We start from the raw sequence: 20,241 nt of genomic DNA, 5'->3' as shown, positions 1-20,241 counted from the left end.
TGCAGGAAAGAGATTTATTTGCATCCTCTGGGAGGAACCGACATGTCATTGGTATCATCTATAAGATGTAAAATCAAAATTCTGTGCACAGCGTTCCCCTTTGACCTCCTGTCTTCAAGTAGGTCAGTTCATGCAAGTTTCATAGAAAGATTTAGAATTGAATCTAAAGAAATACAGTATAGAATTTATTATCTTTGAGTTCAGCAATCTAAGAATTAAGGATGTAGGCCAGGTTAGTAATTTAGAGCCTTGCAGTGGTCAGAAAGAAATAGAACCTCTGGAGAATTTAATCTCATCCTGAAATGGGGTTTTTGAAATAGATGGGTTAATAACCATCTGGCAGTGTCTAGCATTTTTCTGTTTTTTACAGAAGAAGCTTAGGATACTGTCTTACCCATACACCTAACTTCTAGACAGTCAAGTTTAGATGAAGTTAATCTCATCAGCAAAGGCAGCCTCTAAAACTAGGGTGCAAAAAAGACCTACTCACACCAATCTGAGGATGTAAAGACCAGGGCAAAACAGAAGGGGTCACATCACAGAGCTGTGACACTGAGTGTGACACAGAGTGTGACACTGAAAACCAACATCGGCTGCCCGGCCGAGTCTCAGACCTGAATCGTGTCACTCCTTAAGAAAGTCCTTCCCCCTCTGAAGGGCTCAAAATGTACATTCATGTTAATCTGCCATACCCAAGCACCAGCCTCCACCCAGCTCAGGTCCCTGGAGCTGTGTGATGTGCTAAGAGCAGATTGTCCCAGATGTGCAGTGTGTACTCTGAGTTTGTCACGCAAAGAGTGGTGAAAGCATGTGGACAGCAGACAACACTGACTGCGTAGCATGGAAAACCTGGCAGCAGAAAATACTTATTTCTTGGGAGAGTAAAATGATACAGCAAATGATGAATTACTGCAATCCCTGGCAATATATTACATGCACTCAAGAAATATTGTCTTGTCAATATGAATCTAAAATGAATCGCTTCTAACAACTTTTTTGTTCTTGTTTTGCATATCAGAAGTTTGCACTTTAAAGCAAAATATTTAAGGAAGTGTCATAATAATAAAAACAGTATAATGAAGGACTTTTAAAAGAAATAAGATTTACAAAGGCAGCTGCCAATTTTGCATATTAGGCCCTTTATTTAAGTGCATTAATTTGAGTGCAGTAACTTTTGGCTCATATGTTTGAAATTTTCTCTTTTTACCTAATATTATGTATTAAATTGAAGTATTTGACTCTCCATAGCACTCACTCGTGTGTCACTGGGGAGATATGGAAGGCAACCATGTAGGAACTAATTGTGTTTTCCCTGTTTTCAGCTGTGTTTGCATGAGCCTGGACACGAGCTAGTGCTCTCCTCAGTGGTTGTGGCCCATGTCAGACAGGCTAGAGTTACTTTCAGTTTGGTTTGGCTGGGTGGTGTGTCCCTTCATGCAGAAGTTGGGAAGGGCAGGGAAGAACAAAAAAGGCTCTTGCAGAGGTGGCTGTGCTTCAGGGAAATCTCAGCCATCCATAGCAATCTGCTGCCTGTTCACTGCAGCCCTCAGTGAATATTTCACAGAAGTCAGAAAGCAGAACACAAAAGAAAATCTGCCATAGTATCAGATTCAACCAGTTTATTTCTTGTGAGCAGTAGCACCTGAAAGAGCAGACAGATATTGTGGCAATCTGGGGCTGGTGTCAGAGGTAACAGGGTAGTGCTGTGGGCTTACTTGTTCTTCACTGCTCAGCTTTCCTACCCAGGAGCTAGGTAGTGTCCTGATGGTATTCCTCTACACCCCCATTCCTCTCTACTTTTCTTGTTGCAGAACTCAGAGTGAGTACTAAGAACAATGCCCCAAGAAACATAACACTTCTATTGATTCCCGTTTAAGACCAAAACCTCCGTAGCACGTTTGGGATGGAGTCTGGTGTTCCAGCTGTGCAGCTGTCTGTAACGTGGCTGATGAAAAGAGCTGCTGAAGCAGGAGTTCATGGTCTCAGGTGAAGTGCCTCCCTTTGCTTCTGCCTTTGCAGGACTACGCTGAGAAGGAGAAAGCTGCAGCTAAGGCCCTGGAGGATGTGAAGTCTAACTTCTACTGTGAACTCTGTGACAAGCAGTACCACAAACACCAGGAATTTGACAACCACATCAATTCTTATGACCACGCTCACAAGCAGGTAAACCTGATAAATGTCTTGCATGTTATGACGGTCTCTCTTCCCTCCTCATTGATTGTAGGAAGTTTCTAAATTCACCCAAGTAGAAGACAATTCATCATTCGATGCTTTCAACTTTAACATGTGACTTTCCATTAAAATAAAACGGAAAATATTCATTTTTATCACAATTTCTTTTAAGCTACTCTGACTGAAAGACCTCCAGCTGTAATTTTAGATACGTGCTCAGTACCGATGTCCGCACTTAATTTGATATATTTAAATGTAGAATTACTTAAAAACCATGGGCAGGGGCAAAGACCACTTCCTCAAATGACTGGGCCTCTCTTTTGACCCTCCCAGTCACAGAAAAGCCTCCATTCTTCATGCTCTTAGCAGAAGCCATACAACCATGCTGCTTCAAGCTGGTCATGCTGTTTCCAGGGCAGAAAAGAAATTGTCTATTTATTTTTTTTTAAAAAAAGCATCTGTTTCTTAAGTTAGTATCTATATTTCATAATGCTTCTTAGGTGAAATACATTTTGCCTTGCATGCAGAACATGATACAAAATAATCCCTAATGAGATGTTGGATTCCTAGAAAAAGATAATAAATACTAATTTTTTATCATTTTTTGGTATCAGTTCTATCACATTTGTGTGTGGTAGGTATATTCTACCTATATATACCTATGATTTCCTGCATCCCAATTTTACTCCAATTTTAGCAAAATCCATATTTCAGTTGGCAATACAGAAGGAAAATGCAAATAATTCGTATAAACACTTCAGAATTTAAAGAAAATGGTTTGCAAAGTCCAGGAGTGAACATTTCTGAGCCTCTGAAGTGAGAAATCACATCTGCTGACCTGGCATGCTAAGCACATGTAACCAGATTCTATAGATGGATCTTTTTCTCCTCTATTTGTGCTAGTGCTTGCATTTAAGTGCTCATATATTGCATACATCCAAGTTGCCAGGGAATTAGTTGTTCTCTGTGTGATCACACTTGTGGGTTCACAAGGGTCAGGAGATATATCAAAAATATGTGAAACTATTAGAAATTGCAGGTATTTCTGACAGAGAATTAGAAATAATAATGTTGAACAAAATGAGCAATGCTAGCGGCAAAACTCCTCGCTCTCCCTGAAAGCAATCTTATTGTCCTCTGCAGTATCACAGAGGAGGTAAGTCACCCTGGAATTTTCTGTGTACATCTGTCACAGCACTTCATTAAAAAACTGCCCACTCATCAAATGCTGAACATCCTGCTGAATTCAAGCACCCCAGTCAGCTACCCATGGGAAATAATGGGACTCTTTTGTCCCATCACTCCCAAACCAGAGTTATGCCTTTATATATTAAATCAAAAAGCAATTGCTCTAATTACCATTCCATTAATTAATCCATAGAAATTCTTATAATAAAACAAGTGCTTTTCCAGATCCTAAACCTGTGACCCTAATCCCTGTAAATCCCCATTTGCTGCACAAAAGATCTTTTCACCCTTCAGCTGCTTTTTTAAGTCATCAGAAGTGCATCTGAACTCAAATGGAGCCATTTGTGCTCTTTCCTCTTCACACACTCCTCCTGCAAAAAGCAGTTTATGCTAAATCAAACAGCGTGCTTCATGCACCAGCTACGATTGGGTTGGTGGGCAGGGGAAGTTTTGTCAGGTTTAAAAAGGCTTGTTTAAGCAATAAAACTCTTCTTAATTTTCAGATAAATTTACCGCTTTAAAAACTGCAAGACATAGTGCTGGAAACTGAGTCTGCACAGAAATACTTGACATGTACAGAATACCAACTGGCAGTGCAAGCTCACCTCATCCTGCCCTTTCAGATGTAGCTCAGTCAGTGCAGGATGAACTAGCTACCCTTCTGATGTGACAGGGTATTTCAGTCTCTTCTCCCCTCTCACTTCTTACCTGATCAGCCAAGTCTGGGAAAAGCATTAGTTTGCCTCTAGGAATAGTGTAGGCATACCCTTTTTTCTACCTTTTTATAGTCAGTTACAGAAAACTTTCTATTCTTCATGCTTTTATCAATGCAATGTTAAAAAACAACAACAACAACAACAACAAACCCAAACAAACAAACAAAAAACACCAAACAAACAAGCAAAAAACCCCAAAGTTAATTTATGGTTTCCTATGTGTTTAGTTAGCTTAGTTCCAAAATGTTTATACTGGAAGGGACATTAACCACCACAGGAGCTTCTTCCTCAGAAGAAGCTGTGTTTTCTGTTTCCCAGAAGAAATTTGAGGGCAGCTTTTGTAATCATGAATATGTTCTAAATATTATTCTTCTAATGGAGAGCAAATTAAAATGAGACACCCTTTGCTCAGTAACAACTGAATATAGTCCTGTACAGTCCATGTGATTTCCCATTTAAATGCTGCTACTTCACAATTTGTATTAAAGTGGCAATGCTGTTTAGAGAAGATAGAAAGGCAGAAAAAAGGATATTGTGCTGAGTGCTTAATCATAAGTCTTTTGTTTGTCTTCCAGAGGAAGCAGATTTTATTCAGAGAATTGTGGCTTAAATCTCCAAATATTATGGTTCCATAAGATTAATTTTGCGATCCATTTTCTTAGAGACGATTTCAAGCAGTTGTTATAGCAGGAGCAGCTGAGTCCTGGGCCTAGCAGTTGGCACACCAGCCCTCCCTGTCCTCAGAGGCTGCAAAATGTTATTATGACAGTCTGGCATTGTTTGCATAAATGGTCTTTCTGCTGTCTTTCTGTGTTAGATTATTCTGAAGCATAATCCTAAAGTATAAAGTATATTCAGACACACTTTGTCTCTCTCTCTCTGCTTGTTACATACCTTCAAACTTATAGACATAAAAATATGATGTATGTGTACATATGTATGCATAAAATTTTGACAGACCAACAAAGATCAATGCCTACATCTTCATTATCTTCTAACTGTAATGATCCTGTCAAGATCTAACATTATTTATCTATTTTTGAGTAACACTGTTTCACTATTAGGCAATTCTTATTCCTTTGGTTGTCTTGTCAGCATTAATCTCAACATCTTTCCTGACACATGACAAGGATTTTTCATTGATATTACCTGCCACTAGAAATTGACTTCTTTCAGTGCAGGGCTGATAAAGCTAACACAGAAAATCTGTCTGACTGGAAGTTTGCACTGCCACCCAGCTTCACCTGAGCCCTCTGGCAGGGGCTGGGGCAGGAATGTGAGTGACTTCCCTGGGGGAACCTAATCTTTCATCTTTCATCACTGTACAGCCCTGTGAACACATCTCCCATTGGCCCCCCGCATATCTGCTATCCCACTTGAAATCACAGCTTTTTTCCTTTGTGTTTTTTCCTGTGGAAAAAAACTACAAAGCTTTACAAAGTCTGGGGCAGCAGTCATAAGGAGTAGCCCATTTGATAAATCTGCAGTTCTCTCCTCAAGCATCAAGGTGAAGGACGCTTGCTCTCACTTGCTCGCTGCATCTTTTGCAGCAAAAGTTAACTCCATCAGAACAGAAGCAGTTCAGATAGCTTCAGCCTTGGCTCTGCTGAAGCTATCTGAACACTGAAAAGCACAAGGGTCCTGGTGTGAATTCATTCAAAAGTGATTGGGACATAGATAACCAAGATAGGCTGCTAGATGAAAATGTAATATATGTGGGAGTAGGCTAAGCTGAAAATGATATATAAGTGTAGTTCTTTTTAACCATGTTGTGTGCATCTTTAAAATGAAGCCAAACTTGAGCAGAGATGTCTATTTGGTTGACATTAATAAATGGAATCTTTTAATAACTCCAGTTCATGCACAGTGTTCATTCATTCAGTTAACATCGATGTAGTTGGAGCTTTCAATTTTTTGTATAAATAGTCCTTAGCAATCAGCAAGGCTTTTAGATGTCAGCAAATGGGAAAACCACAAATCTGTTCCATGTACTGCAATATAATAACTGTGATGATGATAATAATAAAAACAAATATAAGCAGCAAAGAAAAACAAGACTGTATTGCCATCTTGGGGTTTCTAATGACAAAGCAAGCCTTTAGTTTTGTTGTCAAAATTTAACTATACAGTTAAATGCATCACATTCTCTCATATGATAAAAAACACACAAACTAACAAAAACCAAAAAAGCGCCTCACAACATAAGTTTTAGTGTCCCTGAAGCAGACTGTACTACGTAAGCAAACAGAAGTTCCAGTCTACTCTATTTTACACACACTTACCTGTATTTTAGGATTTACATCCATGCATACCAGCATTTGGTTATATTTTTGGTGTGAGAGCCTGATTTAGTGTATACAGCTGTTGGCACTTACTGTTAAGCCTTTATGGTGCTTGTGGATTTAAACTCTAATTCAGGCAGAGATTTAGCTCCTGTTAAACATCAAAGCTAACAAATATGCTTACATTGCTGCTACCACCCAGAAAATGCACTGATAACGCAGAGAGAGCTCCAGGAATGAGTGTAAATGCTGAGATCTTGTTAGTTTGTCTTGAGGGTGTTTCTTTCCAGCATCTCCATGTTTATTGGAGGAAAAGTAAATCATCTCTTTTGGTGCCAAGGTGAACCTGTATTATCCAAATAATTTTAATTTGGAGGAAAAAAAATCCTGGTTTGGCAATATCTGAGGACTTTCACCTTGTGATATGGGAAATTAAGCAAGCATAATAAGAAACCTTCTTGTGGAGGAAGGAATGCATATTTAGCTGTAAAAACATGCTAATCACAGACAGGACTGCACCAGCATGGAGGTCTCCTACTCTGTGTGCTTATGTAGTCTCTGCTTTCTCCCCTTGAAGCATAGGTGGACTCACTGTTCCTCTAGTGCTCCCATGTGGACAGGGCACATGTCCATGTGGGCTTCCCTGTAGCCCCTGCTCCTGTACCTCTGCATCAGGACATTTACAAAGCTGACCCTCTGAAGGCAGGACACTGGCCCTGACTTTGTAGGGCCAAGTTTTGCACGTGGGGTCTGTACTCTCAGGAAACAACCTGAGTGCTAAAAGACCTCCTAATTTCTTGCTTTCAGTTAGCAAGTGGTGCCGTCTGCAGTCACCAGGATTCTGCCCCTGTAACGCACAAAAAAATCACCTTGGTTTGATGTTTGTCAAGGAATACATGCATACTTGTAAAAAAAATTCACATTCCTCACATCCCTAGTAAGATTAAAGAAAAGAAGTCAAACAAGAGAAACAGTAATATGTTGTTAGATTCTCACAAACAGCTGGTTTGTAAGTGGACTTGAAGTGAAGCAAGAATTTAGTATATATCGTAGTTACTGGCCTCTTTAACTGCCAATGGATTTCTATGCTCCGAAGCAACTATCACACACACAAACTGCTTTATCTGTGCAATCAAGATGGTTTAAAATTAGCCCAGTCATGAAAACTGTGAACTTTCTAAGAGGTAGCCCTATAAGCAGCCCTCTCAAAAAATAAAATAAATATTTAAATGCCTAAAATGAAGGCTGGTCGTATGTTTTACAAGGAAGGGGTGTTAGAGAGGAAAGTTATCACTTTTTATATTTTCCATCTCGAAAATATTTACCATACATATCTTTAGTCAATATGGACGCTCTTGACACATGCATCAAAATACTGTCATTATAATTCAATATAGTCAGCAGTTTCACAGATTTTTTTCCACAAAGTATTCTTAATTTCAGTGAAATACTTGCTTATTTCTAACTTTAGAAATCTATTACCAGTTTATATTTTAACTATCTCCACTATACTATTTAGAATGATCACCTCTTCCAGTATAACATTTGTCAGACACTTCTGCTTCTTTGTAACATTTTTTTTCTCTTGAATTCGGGGGTATGGATGCTTTGGAATTCTCAACTGTTTATTTATTCATTAATCTACAATACAAATACATTTTTCTCTGCTCTATCCTTCTAGGCACAACTTTTTCTTCCCTTGGAAAAAGCATACTCCTAATGTTTCTAGTCTAGTCTAGTTTCTTTTTATATGAAGACCAAAGCTAAAAGCAAAACAATTTTCTATAGTCTGTCCTATCATATAAGTGTTTTTTTCCCTTAAAGACACACTTTTTTCTTGCTCATTGTGAAACTAGCAATTTTCTTGTTGCTACTTATTCCTATGCATTTATTACATTCTCTAATTTCTGTTATAGCTTTCTTAGATGTTCATCATACGCTGATTTTCAGTGTATATTCTTGTTCATATTTCCAAAAATTACTCCCACTCTGACTGTAACTGTTCCCGAAGAGCAAGTTTTGGATACTTTCTTGCTGAATAGTTATGCTTTTCTCACAATGCCTTTTCCATAATTAAGTTTTAAAGTTTTTCTCTTTCAGAGAAAATTCTTTCAGAATTTGTTCATGTGAATTAACCCCTTTCATTTACTATTCTTGTATGTAAATTTGTTTTGATTACAAACTAGATTACCCCAATTGTACTGGATTGTTAGATACTGATTGTGATGATTATAATTAAGGTTTAAAAACACTTTGTATTTTAAGAACAAGCTTTCCATTGCTCTTTAGTTACTGGGCTGAAATCTTGTTTATGGATCACATGCTTTAGCAAATAACAGTAAAAATAGTATTTACAAAGTCAAGAATAAAGAGGTGAGAAGGCTTCAGAATCAATACTGTTGGGACACCCTAACGTGGTACTTTTATGTATCCGCCCTTTAATGAAATCTTTAATCTCAGGTTGCATGTTTTCACTGAGGTGACGTCCCTGACTCAGTTCTGGAGATGAAGTGTACTTTAGAATTTAATCCATTTTGTGCTAGGCATGCAGCTGCTGCCTGCAAAAGAACTGATGATGTGAAATGAGGGGGAAACAGAAGAACGAGTGGGTTTGGGAAGCAATTATGGAAATAGGTGTAGACAGAAACTGTAAGAACAGCAAGGCATGGATGTATCGCTCAGAAGTCAGAAGATGAGGGAGAAGAAAGAGTTACAGGAAGAATGACCAGGAGAAATAATCAGTAAATGAGGAGAAATACCAGCATATAGCACAGCAGGAAACTCTCAATATCAGCCACTTAGTGCCACCAATGCCTAAGCCACTGCATTTAGAGATGAGGAACTGAGTGAATAGGCCACATTTCACAACTCTAATTCTGTTAAAGGGAGTACCATAGAAATTGTATTGGCACACAGTGTTGTATTGAAAATAATACAAAGGACTTACACAATATAAAAAAAATGGCTGAGGTCTGGAAAAAAAGCAAAGGATGGAATGCATAATGATGTCTTCATATACATTTTCATCTTTTACTACTGTTATTTAATATAAGACCAACATTTTCATGTCCTGATTGCTTCTTTCTGTTATTAAGACACAGAGAAATCCTGCCTTTCAAAAAACACGTTTGCATTACAGCTTCTGTGCTTCTGAACACCTGCAATCCAGCCATTTTGAAATGCTGAAGTAGCAGTTCAAGGGAACAGACAATCAGGTTGTGTCACATCACAGAAACTAATATAAGTAAGGGTAACATAAAGCAAAACAGGATGACATTAACATTTAAGTAAATAGTGTACAGCATATGCACAAAAGCAGGACATAAACAACATAATTCTGTGGATTCACTGTATTAAAAACAGAGGATTTCTTTTCCCAGTTTGAAATTTCCTTAAAATGAGTGTTTGCTTTATAATATCACACAATATCTTCTTAAATGGTATGAGGAGAGGCTTGTATTTATAGGTCTGCTATACAGAGATGTTTCGACTGCCCACCAGAGCAAGTGCATGTACCAGAGTAGCTCCAGAGCAGCAGAAGCAGCATTATCAAATACCACTGAGCACACTCTGGTGATTAGGAGTGACTTGAGGCAACACACTACAAAGAAATGTCACCAGAAACAATTCTTTACTTTAAACTTACCAGTCTGTGCAGATCAGTGAGCTTTATAAAGACCTGTTAACCCTGCTGCCCTGCCAATGCTTTGCTGCTTTCTTATTACCCAGTGATAAAGTAAATAAATTGGCAGTATTCATCCTTTTTAAATTGCGTGTTACTTAGAATAATGAGATTCCTATCATCATTAGCCCTCAATAAAAAAATTCTTGCAAATAATGCAGAGCTTCTTTTAAATTTAGTGTCTTGATAAGCTAAATTGTTAAATGCTAGATGCTATGGAATTACATTTGGTGTTCTTTAGAATGAATGTTAATTAATATGTAAATTAGCAATTTAACCCTCTTTAAATTGGGAAAAAACCCCATGGGACACCCAATTTCATAGCTGTTAATGATGGTCCAATGACTGTAGAATATTTCTTAAGCATTTCATTACATAAGGAATTACAAAAGTGTACTATCAGATTTTGGCATTTAAGACATAGCAATAACCAGAATGTCAGTTAGAGGAAGTGCTTTTCATTAATGCCTGTGTTATTGTTCTTTCCATTCTTCTCAGATGGTACACTTTTTAATTACTAAAGTTTTAAAAGTAATTTTCCTAGCAGGAAGAATGGCTGATGCAGTGTAATGGTTGGCTTATTAAAATAAGCAAGAAATTGTAAGGATTACTTTTCTAACAAAATCAAAAAAGATGATGCCAAGCCACAGAAAATACAGAATTACCCCTCAAAATATCATTTTAGATTTTACTTTTGTAAAATAAATCCTCAGAGCATGAAGGAACACACTCTTCTTCAGTTATATTTAGAGAATATAACCTGGTTAACGTGGTGGAAACTCAGTTCAAATAATTTCCCATTGCTTCAAACTTTGCTCCTGTTTAAAATGCAGACAAAGGAAAAGATCCCAAAACTAAATTAATTAAAACAAAAGACTTCCTGAAACATGCTATTTAAAACAAAAAAACAAAAAAACAAACAAACAAACAAACAAAAAAAAAATTTGACCAGATCATACTTCTTTATTCTAGTGCATAAAAAGAGTTATCAAAATAATCCTCTTTGAGTCTGAGTTCTGAAATGTTAATACATGCAGAACATAGATTATAATTTAATTAAATGAGCTAGGCATGTAGAACCTAAATATTTATGTTTAGATTATTATTCCCTGTCAACCTTTAAGCCAGGCTCAAGTCATGCCTGTGTTATTCAATAAATAAGATAAATTATGTTGGGTGTTGTTGTCCTTTTAAACATCTCTATATTCAGGGATACAGAATGTTTCCACTTTTTAAGTGCCAGATATATGGACAGTAGAAGCAGAATGAACAGCATGTTTTCTATCTATCTCTATGCAAAATGGTACCATTCATATGAAACTGTCTGTTCACAATGAACTAGCAAGTGCTGGGGAAGACTGAAGGCAGATGTACACTCTATTTCCTGTGCCAGCTTCAGAAAACTGGCAAATATTACATAACAGTGTGTACAGGCCACATATTTTACACGGTTGGTTGGGGCTTTTGTGTTAAATCAGTAGATCTGGAGTATCTGGTGTTATTTTAAGGTCAAGGTCTACAGTATCTACAAATAGTGAGGTGAGAGAGGCAAAGCACCGCCAGATGCTATGATTGGCTTTGGTGACCATGTGTTCACAAGTACTTGAACTCATATTTGCGGAATGACTTTTAGAATAAGATATTATTCAACCAGATTAAGGAACCTGTTCCATAGGATATGCCACATCTGTACATATCTTACCTGAGGCAGACTTGTGCCATAATCAGCTTTTTGGAAATACAGCAATTAGTTGTCACTGCAAAATGTTAAAAGTTCACAGAAAAATTACATTTATCTTGGCTTCTGCATAACTTTTGAACTTGTTGATAATTTTTCCTCACCTGAAAAAAATTATAATACTTTTAATCCCTTGACATATACAAACTATGTCTGGCACTATAAACATCCATCTAGAATCTGCATCTATTATAGTTCTGTTCATTTTTAAATGCCTGCACCTTTCAAGCAGTAATTAACCTACAAGAATGTAGCTGCACAATTGATCCTGTGGAGCTTTAAGTCATACTTATCAGCTATGTTTGTGTTCAAGGAACCTTACAATGTGCCTTTTACATCTTTAAAGGGCATTCCTAGCTGAAACAAGTATTTTAAAGCAAAATAGAAACATGTCGGTGCATCACCAAGACAGCAGTAAAAAGGCTGAGATTAGTAATTTACCATCCCTACCTAGTTAAATGCATTAATTAACATATTTTAATGTATCTCTAGGGATAAATAAAGGAGGTAACCCTAACTGACAATAATTTCACAATTTTTACAATTTTATAATAATTAAGCTTTATCAGAAGTCATTAAAAAGATGACAGTTCTTTAAACATCTTCTCAAATTAAATTTCAAGGGAGTAAATAGAGAAATATAGTTGACATGCATGCAATACCAAACAAACCTTCTAATGCAGGTGATGGGACAGTAAAATATATATATTTCTTGAAAAAACACCAAGCCAAAATCATACAACACAAAACAAAGCTATACCAAACCAAAAAATCCTAAACCCTAATTTTTCAGGAAATGTTTTTAGAGCAGAATGGTTACTCAGGAATGTGATAAGATCGAAACTTTGTTTCATGCAGAAGTTTTACATAATTTAGTTTCAATCAATTTGAAATGGTTAATAGAGACTGACATACTTTTCTGCAGCAGTGTTACCTTAGAAAGATACATTTCAAAATTTACTGTGAGGTATGTAATAATACTTTTGTAATATTAATTATAACATAACCACACCTTTTGTCATTCTTAAGATACAGAAATAATGAAAATTGCAACTTTAAGACATTATGTTGCATTGCTGTTTAGATGGATTAACATCAAGCCACTTGATAATTTCATTTTTTATGTAAATTTTCTGAATTTCATTCTCCCACTAAGACTAAAAAATAAATAAATCCCAGACATCAAAGTTTCCTGCCCAACAGAAATTCTAGTCTTTTAACAAGTCTGTAAGTATAGAGGAATTGACAGACACGTCCTGGAACCCTGTGACATACTTTACGCTTATAGTTAGCATTTCTTGGCTTGTTTTCAGCTCTTAGCATGTTGATGGATTCCAAGTACTGCTTCCTTCAAAAGAGACGCCTAAATACTTCTGTTGAAAATCCACATTCCATTGATGTGTGTTTACACTTTCCACTTGGTATCTGTGGTATTCAACAGGGTACTAAATCATTTCTGGCAGAAGAGAAACAGCGTATGGTCTGTATCCTGAACCTGCCCTGGATCTCCCATCGCAGCCCGGATTGTGTGAATATCAAATCATCATTAACTGAGAAACTATAGGGTAAAGTAATATCATGTTTAGGGGTAAACCAGTGGAGTTTACTAAGGAACATAGTCTCCCTAGGCAAGTGATCACAACATGAAGCCTGAGGGTTCAGGAAGTGTTAGGACGCTGCTCTCAGGCACATAGTGCGAGTCTTGTGGTGTCCCGTGCAGGGCCAAGAGTTGGACCCAAACATCCAGCTCGGAATATTCTGTGATAGTTACCAATATTTGCATACAAAAATATTGCCTGAAATGTACAATGTAATTTTCACCCTTCAAAAGGAATCCAGTATATTCAGATTAATCCCATCTTTGCTTCAAAGCAACATTAATTCTTCTTATCAGATCATCATAACCATCTTTTCTGAGTTCTGTATTACTTTTATATACTTTGAGTGACTTTCACCAAACATTCACTTAATTGACATAATCTTGGCTCTCAGTCACCTGTGTCAGATTCTGATTTCCTTCCCATTTTGAAATTTAGAACACTGTGTTGTCTGTTTTCTTGGTAAAAACAAAAAAGGGAAAAAAAAAGTTAAGATTCTGGCTTTTGGCTTGAAAATAATAAATCAGAACAGTACACATGTCAAACACCAAGTCTTAGCCTAACACATCTAGACATGGAGTGCATCAAAAGTATACAGCAATTGTTATAGAAATTCTGTTATTTCGGGGAAATTAGCTTTTTTTTTCCTTATATAATTCTTTTTATTGTTGCAGAAGGTCTCTCTAAGAGCTAAACCTATAATACATGGAAAAACAATCAAGCTTTTTTTCAGAAATTAAAATTATAACATTTAATCCAGCTGCCCTACTTTTCCTTCTCTCCAGAATAGTTTCCAGTATTAACCCACGTAAAGAATATGAAACAACAATCACCATATTGTATCTGTGTTGGTGCATATTTTAAGAGACTTCTCATTTCAGGGAATAGTTTCTAGAAAAGAATACTAGAATTCTAGAATACTGTTAAAATTTTAAATTATGGCATCACAATTTAAGTGTGTGAAGTTTCAGCTCAGTGACATGTTACACACCAGTAAGTTAAAGGGGACAGAATACAAATCACAAGTTGCAAATAAATAATATTTTAAGCACATGGAAATAAAGAGGGAGATAGATAGGACCAAAAGATCTTTATACTTTTATAAAATTAGAGGATTCACTCTTCACAGTTTGGTCATCTTTTTCCATGACATATTGAATTTGCTCAAGAAGCACCTTATTGCTCTTCTTATTTCAGAAGTAAATGCTGTTTAACTGGGAAGAGAGATGGATAAGCCAAGCAGAGGGAAGAAACATCAAAGGAGAGAACACACAATAGTATTGTGAAGCAAAATTGGAAAATAGTTAAACAAACTATAAAATATAATGAAAATAACCTTTTTAAAAATCAGTACTATGTCCTGAGATGTATTTTTAGAAGATGGTCTCTGATAAACAAAGGCTAAACCAATCTCTTGAATTATTATCCCTGGAAAAAAAAAAAAAGAAAATCCCAAACGAAAAAATCCCCGACATCTGTTCATCTTTTTCTGCAAATAAACCAGAGACTGAAACATAAACTGCTACTTCAATCCCATGGAGGATGAAATTAAAATTAACAGATCTTCCATCTGAAGGTTCTGCCTCTGTGGAAGTCATGACAAGAATAGCACAAATACACTTCATCCATATTATGGGTCTCTAAAAATAATAACATATGCATTAAAGCTGATCTTTTTATATTATTAGCATTATGATGATCAACACAGACATACGGGAAATAAAAAAAAAGAGAAAAAATTTTGCATTTATCAAATGCAAATAAAATATCTGCATATATCTGTTTAAATAACAAACACACACTCTTCTTTTAGGAACTTAGTTTCAAAAAAGTGAATGAACTTGTAAAATGGGCTGGGAGAAGAAAATCAAACAGAAAGATGTGTGAGAGAACAAAGAAATTTCAAAGTGCACTTGGCAGATGGTTTAAGAACCCAAATCCCAGAACAGAAAAAGACCAAATAGGTTATAAACAGCTAATCTCATTTAGAAGGAAAGTCAATTCTCTCTGTCTTAAATTTATAATAAAGGCGAGAAAGGAAAAATGGATGGTAAATACTATAAATCACAAGTGTAGAAATTGGAAAAGAAGTGATGGAGGAAGTAAAAAGGGCAAAAGAAAAATCTGTAGTCATCAGAGGTGAAGGAAAGAAAGTTTCTGAAGATGTATTGAGAACATAAAGTATCTTCTGGTCCAAATTGAAATTATTTACTTGTTAGCAGTGATGTAAAAGAGACTATTCAATACAGATTTAGATTTCTGTTCTATACTTGGAACAAAGCTAGATGCCTTAGCATAATGTTTAGGATGATTGTGAACTACCACTCTATCAATACTTAAGAAGGACCTTAAACAACATATTCTAGAAATAAATATCTTCGTCTCAGCTGGTGGTTCAGGCCATAAACTCTTCTAATAACTAATGTTGATTTTTAATGAGTCTGGAGCACTAGAAGAAAAAGCATCAAGCTATATGATGCCATGGTAGGATTTAAAAAGAATAAATAAGAAAATCTGTCATTCTGACATTAATGCCAGGGAAAATACTGGCATGACTGATACGGGTATCCATAAAATGTTGAAGAATTATAATGTAATTAATTTCATTTATTATGGATTATATAAATTAGCTCTTGTCAAAGTAACTTAAATTCATCAATTTATCTGGACGTCTCCTGTCTTATGCTAGTGAAAAGTTTTTATCGGATGATTAAAAAATTTCTTTGTGGTCTTTTCTGATTGAGCGAACCTGCAAGGAAAAGTCATGTATTAAAGCTCCTTTAATTTGAGCTATATCCTTTAATTTTTGCTATAGAATTACTGCTATATTTCTGGTTACCTTTAACCATCCTACTCCAAAAGAGCTCAGTCTACTTTGAGCAAATACAAGAGAAAGAATATTTTGGTTTAAATTGATTTAAAAAAAAAAAGTAAGCCATAATCAAAAATATTTTCTATAGATAGCTATTTTAAAAGCAATATATAACTTCCTTCATATATTTGATGAGGCTTCTGCTTTAACTCCCTCCAATATCCTTCAGACACATTTGTCGGTTCATAACTTTTCATCCAAAGTTCAGTGACTGTTGACTATAAGCAAGGTTCTATTTAGCTCAAGTGCATATTAAAATATCTCTTTTTAGTGATGGACTTCTATTGTAGAGTACTTCAAAGTCACTGTGCAGTGGTTGAGTCAACTTTCCTCTATGAAAACTATGAACATAGAACAACAATTTGGAAGCGGTTTATCTGTTATGCTCTGTTGTTGTCCCATTAGCACTATCGTAGTTATCAAGAATCAAACTATTATACAGCTAAATCAAAATTAGGTTTAATTCAGTTGTCTGACTTTTTTTTTTCAATGGTGCAGAAAGAGTTAGAGGTGATAATTAAACATATTAATTTTAAATTATATGTTGATTCAGTCTCCCCCCTCTCTTTCCGGAATTCACTCCGTCTCTCTACGCCTTCATTTCTTTATTTGTAAAATGATACCATGGTAAAGATGAAGTTTCTTAAGAAATCTGGGGCCATTCTATGAAAAGTGTAATATAAAAATCTATGCATAGGAATTTCTACTGTAATTTTTGTTACTCTGAAAGCATTCTAACCTCACTGAAGAAAGTTTGAGGCCAGGTTTTGGACTCACGCATAGAATTCTGGGATAATTTAGACTCTCTCTCTTTTCATTAAAATGTAGGTGATTTTGTATTCTGCCTGCTACAGTTAAAACAAAGTGGTAAGGGAATGTGGAAAGTCTTAAATATTTTTAAAATCAGATTAGAATAAGTACTGAAATTTTTGAAAGGAACTAGTCTTGCACAGGGTCTGTAATGCTAGTTTCTTTTCTTTTAGCTGCTTAAAGGAGAAGGAAAAATAAATAAAATATATAAGATGATGGTTTTGATGGTTTGATATAAGAAAGGTCCAAACACCCTGACAAGTGAGGTAATATATGAACTTGAAAGAGGAGATACAGACCCTGCCCTAAGATTTTCATCATTCAGATGTGTTGATTTTTCTGGATAAATTGCTCTGTATTCCAAAGTGACACTAAATACATCTAATCCACAGTATGCAGCCAGCCTGGTGGAGCCTGTGAAAATATGTTTGCTGGAACTGATAGAAACATGAGCGCTCAATAGCTCAGGCTTCCACGGGAGTGAGTTGTGGGCACAAAGTTCACGTTCTCTCCTCTTCCCTATGGAAACAGCCTCCAAATGAATCTGTTTCAACATTGTTTGGGGGATTCTCATGAGAAACACAATTGGATCTTTTAAAATGGAAAGTATCCACAAATGGATACTTTCATAGAGCAATAGATGAAATAAGTTTAATTAGCAGGAATATTTGCAGGTCTGGTTAAACAGTAAGAGTTTCTCTGAAGACCTGAAAAAACAAGCCCTCCAAAGGGCCACCTGTAATTTATCCTTCAGGTCAGATCCATGGTCAACATTTCATTCACTGATAGAGGGATTCTCTAGGACAAGTCTGAGGACTGAGGTTTTTTCCCTCCTGCTATAGTCTCATTCCCTAATCCAACCAGACCAGGATATTTTCTTTTGTCTTCTCCTTCACTTCCACTACCACTATTAAATCGGTTACAGCTGAGTATAATATAAAATACCCTAACAAATAATTACTTGCACACACTTCAAAGAGATCTGTAGCTATTTATGGGTAAAACAAATGAAAATTTATCAGCTAGTTTTTGAGCTTCATCTCTCACTGCTAATCCCTGTATATAATAGCTTTTCCAATTTATTTTTAGGATTTTCCTTACCATACGAAAGGCAAATTCCTTCATTGCTGTTTCCTCACTTTCACTCAGCAAGTTAACACTGTAAGCTTTATATGTGAAGTTTAATTATGTTCTCTAGTGACTATCATTCTCATTTGATGGTTTGCAGTGTGAAATCATTTTACAAATAATGCATTTGGTTCCAATGTTAGGGCTACAGGCAAGAGAATAATTACTGAAATTAACATTATTTTTTTCCTCAATTAACCCTTATATGGTGAATTTGGTTAGAACCTAATTAAGGAGCCTTTTTGCTGAGTGGAAATAAATCTTTAAAGCAAATCAGGCACTGAAATGCTCACATTAGTTCAAGGACTTCAGTTCAAAGAAGGCTCTCTAAATACAACAGAAGACATATACCTAATGTGGTATATACATTTTTACCTGGGGCTGGAATGCAAAATGAGTAGTTTGGAGGGTGTGTTGTGAATGATATTCCAGGACAAAAATATTCTAAATGTAATGGGAAAAAAAATTAATTTATACTAAAATGACATTTTCTAGCTTAATACATAGAAAATTACTTTTTTTCTCAAAGATGCCTTCTATTTATATCCATGCAGTTACACTACTTGAAGAAGAAGAGGATTTTCTGCTCAGCATATTTGCAACAGCAGTTCTTTTTTCCCAGAATCTGAAGCAATTTCCACAGAGAACCCCTGTAAAATCTATAAAATGGCATAGACCCTGGCAGAATACTCAGGAGAATACTGTCTCCCAGTACCATACTCCCATGGTCCTCAAGTTGAGTCACTTGGCAGTTAAGAATGAGGCAAAGCAGTTGTTGAATAGCTCAAATTTCTCCTAATTTGGTTTTATTAGTTCACCATTCTTATTTACTTTCTTTTTTTGGCAGTATGCTTTCTTTAACTTTCATTTTCCAGCTGACATTTCTGCTCTCCCTATTATTCTTTTCATCCTCTGCCAAGATCAGCTCCAGCTGCACCTTGGCCTTCCTGGCTGATCCTTACACAACTGAGCAACATCACTATACTCCTAGGATATCTGTCCCTGCTTTTACTGCTTTCACTAACTTTCCATTTCCTTCTTGCCTCTTCATTTGACCAGCAGGTCTTGTTTCAGCCATGCCATTCTCCCTTCCTCTTACACCAAAGGATTGGTGTGACTTCCTTAAAGATCTGCCAGCTTGGTTCTGCTCCCTTGTCCCAGAGGACAGTTTCTCAGGTGGGCCTACTGACTAAACCCTTGATTCCTCCCGCCATGTTGCAGTGATGGCAATTAGGTCCTAACTTTCCAGCAGAGCAGTGGGATCCAGCTCCTCCAGTTTGCTGCCCATGCACTGGTATAAAGGCTCCTTAGCTGGGAGGTGAGCTGTGTCTCCTTCATAAAGTAACACCCTGTAGAAATTAAGATAGACACCTTTAATAACCTCTGTACACAATGAAAAGAAAGAGGTACTTTTACATTTCACTTTATCCCTCTTGTTTTAGACAGCTGCTTTTAAAACAGGTGATTAGGTCCCTAAAGTGCTTATTTCTCTCCAGTGGTTGTGAAGAAAGGCATCCAAAATTGATCAGAAGTAAACATTTACTTGCACAGGGAAGAATAGAAATCAGAATCATAACTCTGGATAGAAAGCAAACTCAGTACTGCAAATGCAGCCAGCAGTGAGTATTCTTCAGGTGCCCATAGGTCAGTGCAAAACAAGTACTGGCCCAAATAAAGTGACAATTCAAAAAAAGAAAAAAGAAAAAGAAAAAAAAAAAAAAAAAAAAAAAAAAAAAAAAAAAAAAAAAAAAAAAAAGAAAGAAAGAAAAAAAAAAAACCCAAACAAACAAAAACCCAGACAGAATGGGGAGAAATTTCTAAATGACAAATATTTGACCACTGTTTGACCACTGTTATTTGATGTCTAGCAAAAGTAGATCTTGAAAATGCAGCTTATTTAAATCTCCTGGTGATTCATAGGAGGAAAAGCATTGATTCAGCAGTTTTTGACTGAGTCTTAGACAGAAAAGCCAATGGGACTCAGACCAAGTCTGCAAGTAAATCTTTCCATGACAATGAACATTATTTTGTAGTCTTCTAATACTCTCTGTGGGT

The 20,241-nt window shown here is 36.2% G+C and overlaps 1 protein-coding gene across 1 annotated transcript in view; it reads left to right on the top strand.

Annotated features, from left to right (window-relative positions):
* Positions 1-20,241, top strand: part of ZNF804B (zinc finger protein 804B) — a 232,634-nt gene that overhangs the window by 200,555 nt on the left and 11,838 nt on the right. The window contains exon 2 of the mRNA XM_040068634.1: positions 2,020-2,163. Within this exon, the coding sequence (XP_039924568.1) occupies positions 2,020-2,163 (144 nt within the window). The remainder of the gene's footprint in view (positions 1-2,019; positions 2,164-20,241) is intronic.

Source organism: Hirundo rustica, chromosome 1, assembly GCF_015227805.2.
Source record: "Hirundo rustica isolate bHirRus1 chromosome 1, bHirRus1.pri.v3, whole genome shotgun sequence".
Classification (NCBI taxonomy): domain Eukaryota; kingdom Metazoa; phylum Chordata; class Aves; order Passeriformes; family Hirundinidae; genus Hirundo; species Hirundo rustica.
Note: the sequence above shows the minus strand (reverse complement) of the source record. Positions and strands in the feature narration are given on the sequence as shown.